The sequence below is a fragment of the Nicotiana attenuata genome, chromosome 1, assembly GCF_001879085.1.
Source record: "Nicotiana attenuata strain UT chromosome 1, NIATTr2, whole genome shotgun sequence".
NCBI lineage: Eukaryota > Viridiplantae > Streptophyta > Magnoliopsida > Solanales > Solanaceae > Nicotiana > Nicotiana attenuata.
The window spans coordinates 21,731,252-21,740,733 of record NC_031989.1 but is presented as its reverse complement, the minus strand read 5'-3'; the positions used below and the strand labels follow the sequence as shown (position 1 = coordinate 21,740,733).

Here is a 9,482-nt window from a genome sequence, read left to right as displayed (position 1 = left end):
TAAAAATTGTATTTAAGTAGTATGATATTGTAGTTGTATATAACTTGGTATAAATAATGTATGAAAGTTGTAGATAAGTTGTATAATATATAATTATTATGTATATATTATACTTTTATACTTTTATTTTTTCCATTAACTTCAACCAAATATTGTCCAAATGCCTGAGTATCCTTGCACCATTAACCTTTGACTAACCTATTTCTATCCGATTTCATGACATCCTTGCTACACCCATAACAGTGCAATAAGATATCAGAAAGTTCAAAGCGTGCTGTGAATACTGACAAGTATTTTTTAACTATCAATTCCTAGGTCATATTGTATAAATTTGGTTTTTGTTATTGGATCATCTTATTCCACATATTTATCCTTTCATATGATCTAAGTTATTTCTCTAATTCAACGAGGTAAGCAAACAAATCAATAGAAAATTAACCACCTGTCACGCTGAAATATTGTTCTCTTCCCTCAAAAGGAGTCTTGATGTTTCTGCTTCACACAGGGAAGGAGGTATGTTTTAACTGTTGACCCCTCCCTCTCCAATTCTTTTGTTCCTGTTAAACAAGAAAGAAAAAAAATCTATAACATATGAATTTAGATATTGATAACTAGGTGTGATTTTATCTTTTCTTTCACACCCAACTTTTAAGATTTGAGAAATAAATTAGTCTCGCATGCAGCTGCATCTTTTTTCAATTAAGTGCTGGTAATAAGAAGGGAGAAAGGAGAGAAAGAAGGAAAGGGTGTAACTAAATCTCTTGATTGAAGCCACAAACATAGACATTAAGGGTAATAAAGTTTCAAATAGTGTATATGTATGAAAAAAATGAGATTTGCACTTGTATTTCTCCAGATCTTTGTTTCTCCTTTATCCTTTTCTGTTTCGTTTTGTCTTGTCTTTTCCATTCAATTCTGATACCAGCGAAAAATCTATAAACTTTAATACTTACCACAACTTTTTAGAGCAAAAAAATTTGAAAATTTTGCGAGACAATGGAGATGAATATGTAGAGAATCGAGGTTGTATTCATGGAGAAGAGGCGTTGAGAGAGAGAGAAAGGGGGGGGGGGAGATAGTGGTTAAGTTGTATACAGAAGGTAGGAGAGAGAATAATATTATCCAGCGTATTTAATGACTAAACAGTAGGAAGTGACCATAAATACATATTTTGCTATAAAACCTAAAAGGTAGCTATAGAAAATAATGTTTTAAAAGGATATTTATTTACTATAGGAGGTATAAAAAATAATGGGTTAACTTGGGCTCAGCCTAAAATGTTTGTAGCCCAATCTCTGAACGGGTTGAATGATTTTGGGGCTCAAATTGCCACCCCTAGTCACATATGCCCGATTGAGACTACTTCCCTTTGCCCTAAACAATGCAAGTGGAGCAGCTTCTCAGTTCATGTCTAACTATGTTCGCAAAAAGTGAAATCTCCATCTCGTATAGCAGCCCTACAAGTGGAGGTCCTTCTCAACCATAGAGAAATCTATTTTATTTTGATGACAAATAAAGGCGTGTTGAGTAGCACTAACGATATTGACGAAGAGACACACGAGAAGAAGAAGAAGAACAAATTAAGAGACGAGAGATCATTTTTACCTTGACTGTATAGCAGATAATTCGGATAGTAATATTTATACGACGGATTGTCACAAAGAACATGTTTAAAATATATTAGTAAAAAGGACGAAAACTGAAAAGAAAAAAGACAAATTTTGAACTGTAAAGCAGCTGCACGGTTTATATTTACATTACATTACATTACATAGAATTCATAGTGTAGAAGATTTTAAGGTATCCCATCTTTTTATGGTAACAATCAAACAAATGTTGTTTTGCTTTTCCCTGCAGTTTGTTTGATGAGGAGAACTACAAGAACGTAATTCAAGACAGCATTACATCTCAAATAATATTGTCAGTTTCATATGTTGAGCAAATACATGTATCAGCAGCCAAATAGTCACTTGTGTTCCCAGGTCACAACTCTATTTTTTATAGTTGATATATGCATTCAAAAGACTATAATATCAGGATGCAACATATCCCTTTTCTTTGGCATGGTTTATCTAATTTTATTGTTGTGCCTGTTCGGTGTGACCCTTGCAGAAGACCTCAGTGCAACGACAAACTGGCCTACCAGATGCCTCCCATCCATTAAAACCACGTTCCAATACCATAATATTTTTTATTCCTGCATCATCTTTCGACTCAGCTAGATATTCTGCAAGCCTCCTGGCACACTTTGGTCCCCGAACCTAGAAAACAGGCATTGACAACTCAATACGCTGACCGATATGTGAAAAGAAGACATACAGATAGGAGGTATATTCTTCTGTTCTCCAAAACTTGCAATCACTAGGACAACATGCGCAGAGGCTACAACATATTTCAACACGTAAATGAATAGTTATTTAAGATGTAATAATCAGTGCGAGGGTCCAATTCCATTAAAATACCACATGAAACACTTCATTATCCTCTTGCATAATGAAAGAACTTTTTATAAAGAAAAGTTGTTATGTAGAAGAGGAGAAGCTTAATTTAAAGTGAAGCAGGAAGATGGTGTCACTGCTTGCACTATGAGAGATTAGCAAGCAGATGAGAGTACTCCGAACTCTACTACAAAGCCTAGAATGTGAGTTACAACACAACCATTTCATAACTGTAGAAAATATTATGCACATTTTTGCTTGGTCAATTGTTAAAAAAAAAACCTTTAGGCAGTAATGTATTACTAAAACTGGCAATGTACAGTATTATTCCTTTAGGGGTCGTTTGGCTTGAACAAGTTATGATGGGATTGGTTATCCTGGTATTATTTCTTATTGACTGTTTGGTATATTGTATTAATCATGGGATTGTCAATTTTACTGTTTTACCCTGGGATTACTGTTACCAAACAAGGGATAAGGCGGTACTAAATTATTATCCCAGGATTATTTTTGCTTATCCATCACACCAAACGACCCCTTAATGTAGCAATAAAGCCACATGCGCAATTTCAAAGACCAAAAGCAAGAATTAGCATAACATGAGCCTTTAGGCTTTGAACTTTAGTGCTAATTTCACATTTTTGAAAAAGGCAAGCCTTATCTTTGAACTGGTACCTCCTTCTTCTATACTTATTCGTAAGTAATCACAAGTGACCATCAGCTATTAGTTGTCTCTTTTCCAGGTTTACTCTAGAGTAGCAACTCCGCAAACTATAACTTCTTCTACAAAATCACAACCTAGCGTATTTCTTTGATATTTCTATCTCTATAATCTACCCTCATCTTTCTATTTACTTTATTCATTAACTTCTAGTTGTTGCTTCATCCATGAGTACAGATGACATATCTACCTGTAGTGCTAGCACAAGGAATCAGGAGATGCTTCATTTTCTCCTTTTCTTTTACCGAATGGATATACAGCCCAAAGAGACCACTAGACAGATCTTAGTCAAATATTATAATAGCTTTACATATTGACCTAACAAAATCCTCCACACAGCTCTTCTGAATTTCAAATAGCATTCAAGATTGGATTGAGGAATACAGAATGTTATTGGAAGAAGAAAGGAACTCGCCCATATATTTAAGTTATTGGTTAAATGGTGCAAAACAGAGAGTTGCATATCTTATTAGAAGTTGTACCCACCAAATGAAGTTAAAAAATTGTGCAGCAGAACCATCTCTGAAGGTTTTTACAAGGAGAGAATGCTGCAACAGCAACAGCATGAAGAACTATGTACTATTATATAGTGACTGTCAAGTGAACATCTGAAGTTGGACTTGGACAATAATAGGTCCTTAATTTGTTATTAACCAAAGAGTGAAAGCTTTTGGTGGTAGGTAAAACTCATTGACAGTAAACTGCAAATCTATGCCAAAATTGTAAGTCGATTAATAGTGCAGAGTAACAATCTGAAAAACCACTAAAAGCATGGATTATTCTTAAAGGGATGGGCTTAGCAGTCAAAGAGTTGGAATAATAAATTTCGAAACCAAATTTCGGAGTCCAGCAAAGCTGACACCAGGTGAGAATATCCACATCTGCCTAAGCCTTGGACTGATCGTAACGGATGAGCTGACCCAAATACCACCGTTACCCAAGAAAACAAAAAGAGATTTGGACTATTTGTGAAAATACAAGGATTGCTACTTTGGAGCAATTCCAGAAACAAAACCAAGTTTTGAAGGTTTATGCTAAGGCATAATGTGCTTTTCAGCAAAGAGACAAAGATAACAGTGGCATGATTACTTTTAGTCTAATATCTACTATACAACACTCTTAAGAACTTCCATGACATGTTGATTTGGCCTTGGACGTCATTTCATGTTTCAGTATGTGTAATCTTTCCTTTACCATGGATGCAATTCAAGGAAGATTTGCATCTAAACTAGACCATGAATGTAAGTTGTGTGTTTGCCTAAGCACTTATCCCTGTGGTTACCTTAGCCATAGAGCACCTAATACACCATAGAAAGATTTTTGACCATAATTGTCTATTCTAACAGTAGCTCAAAGAAAAGCATCCATAAGTGGAACTAAAGAAAAAAGATTTGCAGAAGCAACTAAGGAAATCAGAGGCTATAATTGCTCTGTACGACTCATCATAACAAGTAAAAGGAAAGGAAAAATTAAGGTAAAACTCAAATTGTAAAAATTGTATGACTAATATAGATTGACTGTGAAATTATAGATGATACTAAGGGAAATGTTAAGTTAAGGAAGAAAAGCAAGGTGAGACTCTCTAATTAGTCTTCCCCGCTTCATTGTATATCTTTACTGATCTTGATATCTTTAGTTCCACCAACAGCAATAACTCTAAAAGTTATTTATCTGACTAGTAATAGTTGAAATCCTATACCACCCTGCTTTCCATAATTTTGGCCAATTCAAAATTCAAGCCGATAACCCCTAAAAACCCAATCAACTGAAACTCAATAAGGAGATGTGCAGAAACACTCTTTAACCAAAAACTGAATCTGGCAAAAGAAATGCCAAGGGAGTTGACAATAGCCACAATATAGATTAGAAACTAAGATTAGTCTGGGATAAGTTCAAGATGCCATTAGCAGTTCCATACAGAAATGTATCAACAGCAGATAAGTCAAAGCCCAAAAGAACTGTACAGTGATCAAGTAACAACAATTATCCTCAATCCCAAACAAGTTGGGGACGGACTATATGAATCCTCACTGACCACGTTACTCCATTTAAATCATCTCATGCCAATGTGATGCAAACACTGTAGAGTGATCAAGATAGAACTAAAATCCAACAAAAGATAGAATCTTTAACCAAAAACTGCAAAAACACCAACACAAGAAAAGAAAAAGATATTTAACAAATATGAGAAAGTGGGTAAGGAAACAAGATTTGAACCTGGCTAAGAGCACAGTGAAAAACAAGGGTATCTTTGCCATTAGCAGCTTGAATAAGGCTGGGAATTTTATCACGAAAAGTATCGCTAGCAAAGTGAAGTGAGCCAGCTATGTGACCATCGTAGCTCCTCTCATCATCCCTGCAAATAATTTGAGGCCAAAACAAAAGCAATCAGATATATGGGGGTTTAGCAGAAATAGACATAAAATAGAGATCTGAAAGAACACGTGAGTGACAGAGTTTGTTTGTAAGACCTGACGTCGACGATGGCGATGTTAGGAAGGCGTTTAAGAGAGAGAAGCTGAGAGCCGGTAATGTATGTGATGCTCCTTGCCGCCATGTCTTCCTCTCTCTGGCTTCTCTAAGTTTCTCCAAAAGCAAGAAAATATGGACATAGAAAAAGGAAAATAATAATTAGGAAAATCAAATAATTCGAAGATAAATTCCCTTTAGTAATACGTAGGAAAGGAATCTAAAATATAACAAAAAAGTTTTTAAAAAAATAATAATAATAAAATAATATGTAAGAAAGGAGAAGTTTTAGCAAGTAGATCTTTTCTCAATCAGCATAGGTCAGGAGAATCTAATACCGAAATTATTTCAAATAATAAGGTTAATCAAACAGCCCGGAATCAAGTTTTATGTGCTTAACTGCATAATATGAAGGTCACCTAAGTGGGTTGAAGAGAATTTCATGTTCCTTTTCTGCTATCATTTGTGTAGGATCAAATTATTTTATTGTGCTAACTTTAAACTAATGCCACCTAGTTGATTGGCTTTTGGGGGATTATATATATCGTATGATGCTTCGCCAATTTATGTAACATGTCCTTTTGTTAATGACTATCTATCAGGGTGTCATGTACCCTGGACAGGTCCAAAAGTGTACCTACTGCAGAAAAGAGAGAAGTTTGATGTATAATGTATTCAATATTCATTCCAGATACGATAGAGAACTCAAACTCCTTTCTTGTACATCTCACAAAACAAGCCACCACCTCTCAGTTTTTGTTTTTTCGGTTAAAATTTAATAAATGTGAGAATCCTCAAAGAACAGCCTCCCGTATGATTCCAACTCAAGTATAGCTCTGTGTCTTTTTTGTCATGCAGCTGGAACAGATATGTATGATTTCAATGCTTTGTTCTTCCAGAAGGTACGGCGAAACATACTACAGCCCCACGAGAATATAAGGCTTCTCATGCAGGCGCTGCTGGGATCGAAGAGGTGAAGTCAAAGAAAGCAGGTACAAATGCAATTATGCAGACTGCTAAAGGGACCCGGGGGAAAGGGGGGGGGGGGTATCAAAATTATACAGAGTTCTTGCCTTTTATAAGGAAAAAGAAAATCACTAATGTGAGGAAAGAATACATGAGATGAGGAAACTTAAATTACCAGGAAGCCTAATGAATGCCAAAAGAACAAATGAATAACTAGGTAAACATACAAAAAACAAGATGTTCTATTACAAGAGGGATTTACAGTCCCATCAGCTGGGATCCCTGCGCTTTACTCTACTCTTCATCATCTCAGCCCACCTAGCAAAGAGACTTGAGACCTCAAACTTTCCAGAGAACTTCATCCTCTTAGCCAACTCATCCAGTATATCAGGCCTACCAGCCCGAGAAAAATCAGCCGCGAATTTGTTGTAGTCAAGTTGAGGTGCTTTCATGCCTTTGTCTATCATTTCCTCCAAGTACTTACAAGCCTCCATAGATCGCCCTTGCCCTATAAGCCCTCCAATGTAAACAGTGTAAGAATTTTCATCAGGACAACAACCCCTCAGACTCATCTCCTCCCAAGTTGCATGACCCATGTCATAGTTCTTCGTCATGAAGAATGATTTCATCAACATATTGTAAGTGTGAATAGTTGGTCGAATTCCATTCCGGATCATCTTTTTATATAAAATAACTGCATCATCTGGCATTCGTCGATTTATCATTAATTTGATCAGCGCATTATACAGTCGTGCATCAGGTGGGCATCCTTTTTCCTTCATCTCCTTCAGCAATGCAAAGACTTTATCCATCTTCCTTTGATTTCCAAAGCCTGTCACCAAACAGGTAAAAATTGCAGCATCTGCCTCACTTCCGGAACTAAGCATTTCCTCAAAGTAGTCAATGGCTTCATCCATCTTCCCCTGCTTACACAAATCTCGGATCAAGATTGTATAACTTCTTGCATTGGGTGATGGACCCTTGGCTTTCATAACCTCAAACAGCTTGATCGCATCAGACCTTTTTTTACACTTAAACAGCCCCTCCAGCATTGTGTTATGGGCGACAATATCAGGCTTAAATCCCTTATCAATCATCTCATTCCATACTTTACCAGCATCCATCAGATTCTTTACTCTACACCAACCATTGAGCAAAACTGTATATGTTTGTATATTTGGTGTAAATCTATGCTCCAATTTCTCAAACAATAACTGTGCTTCTTTCCCAAGCTTTGCCCTTCCCAGGGCATCAAGTAAACAATTGATAGTTTCCACCCCAACTTTAAACTTGTATTTCTTCATCAACTCAAAAATCCCAATAGCTTTCTTCCGCTCTTTTGCTGCAGCAAATGCTTTCATGGAGATCAAAAATGTCTCCATCGTAAGCAAACCTTTCTCCCCCATTTCTTCAAGAACCGAGACCATGGTCTCAAACTGCCTCGTCTTTCCAAGTATTGCCATCATTGCATTATACGTTCTTGAATCGTGAGCATAACCTGGCCTCTGAGCCGCCCAACAAAAGAATCTGAATGCTGGTTTTCTAGCATGCTTGAACCTCTCTAACACGTCCACCACCAAATCATGGCTCAAGTTGATCCCACATTCATCCAAAACAGCCTCCATATTCCGATCCAATGAGAACAACTCATCAATAACCTTACACACCCTATCCACCTCTTTAGGATCCGCCTTCGACTCCACCCTCTCATCACTCTCACTCTCAACATCATTATCACTTTCTAATTCACCATCATTATCTACATAAGTACAAAATCCCCTACAACTCAACCTCAAAAACTTCACATTTGGATGAACACCAGTAAAATAATAACATCCTTTGGACCAAAAAGGCCAAATCTTTCTGGGATTACTAAATGACAACTTTTGTTGAAAAGTAGAGAGGGAAGTGGGGCGTGGCAAAATAGATGTACTGAATTGCCTACAATCCAACTTTGAACTCAGAACATTTGGATGAATATTGGCAATATAAGAACATCCTTTTGGCAAAAGTGGCCAAATCTTTCCGGCATTAGTCAATGACAACTTTTCTTGAAAAGTAGAGAGTGAAGTGGGGTGTGGCAAAAAAGATGAAACTTGACAATGAGAAAGATGAATACTGCAATTAGTATGATAATGAAACAAACGAGACAAGGGCAAAGAGCTACCAACAAGAAGGAACACTTGCTGTTGTTCTCCAACTCTTCCTCGTAGCCTTGTGGCTTGTTCATCATCCAACTGGGTGGCGGCGATTTTGAGGAGTTGGCCATTGAAGTTGAGCTGTCGAATTAAGTGTGGAGAAGGTTTAAAGATTGCAGCTTTTTCAAGATTTCTCATAGAAATAGCCATTGGGAGTCCATTGAAAGTGGAAAAACTTCGCCGCTCAGATGAGAATTATGCGCTGGTTTTGCAGCGGCGAGATTTGGCTTCTACAGTACTGGGGGAAAGGACAGTAGGGAAGGGCCGATTGGGGAGTTTATGCCGGATAATAAGATTATGCTTGTCAGAATTGTACCTTGTGCATAGTAATTTGTACGTCAACTTATTCTACTAAATTAATTTGGACATCCATTAATTAAACATTTTTTAAGCAAAATTAGACTTAGAGGAATACATAATTTGAAAACCAGTCAAAATTGATCAAATTTTGTGTAAACAGATTTAAATTATTTTAAGCAAACAAAATGGTTGATTTTTAATGAAATATAAAGAAGCAGATGAAGAGGAGCAGAAGTGAAGTGGTGTAGAACAGTAGCTATTAGCTTTGTTAGCACCAGCACTAACTGTGATTAGCTGGCAGTTAGCTGGAATTGTTATTAGTTAAAATTGTTTTAGAGTTAGTTAAAAGGTCATGTGATTTGCACGTGAGTGAGCCGAGAGAGGTCTGTA

General features: G+C 36.6%; 2 protein-coding genes across 2 annotated transcripts; both read right to left on the bottom strand.

Moving 5' to 3' along the window:
• On the bottom strand, nt 1,701-5,829 carry LOC109214631 (dual specificity phosphatase Cdc25). The gene is made up of 3 exons (XM_019378600.1): nt 5,631-5,829; nt 5,377-5,515; nt 1,701-2,261 (listed from the first exon to the last, which is right to left on the bottom strand). Exons 1-3 carry the CDS (start codon nt 5,714-5,716, stop codon nt 2,079-2,081), a joined length of 408 nt encoding a protein of 135 aa, XP_019234145.1. The 5' UTR covers nt 5,717-5,829; the 3' UTR covers nt 1,701-2,078.
• Nucleotides 6,703-9,092, bottom strand: LOC109214546 (pentatricopeptide repeat-containing protein At3g62470, mitochondrial-like). Its single transcript, XM_019378513.1, has one exon. The coding sequence runs from the start codon at nt 8,940-8,942 to the stop codon at nt 6,864-6,866; it is 2,079 nt and encodes a 692-aa protein (XP_019234058.1). The 5' UTR covers nt 8,943-9,092; the 3' UTR covers nt 6,703-6,863.

Bases quoted from the DNA above. Each gene is read 5' to 3' on its own strand.
- LOC109214631 (XM_019378600.1), bottom strand. From the start codon at position 5,716: ATGGCGGCAAGGAGCATCACATACATTACCGGCTCTCAGCTTCTCTCT. The intron at 5,516-5,630 runs GTCTTACAAACA...AATTATTTGCAG, and splicing joins ATCGCCATCGTCGACGTCAG to GGATGATGAGAGGAGCTACG. The intron at 2,262-5,376 runs GTTCAAATCTTG...CCTGTTTTCTAG, and splicing joins TTCACTGTGCTCTTAGCCAG to GTTCGGGGACCAAAGTGTGC.
- LOC109214546 (XM_019378513.1), bottom strand. From the start codon at position 8,942: ATGGCTATTTCTATGAGAAATCTTGAAAAAGCTGCAATCTTTAAACCT.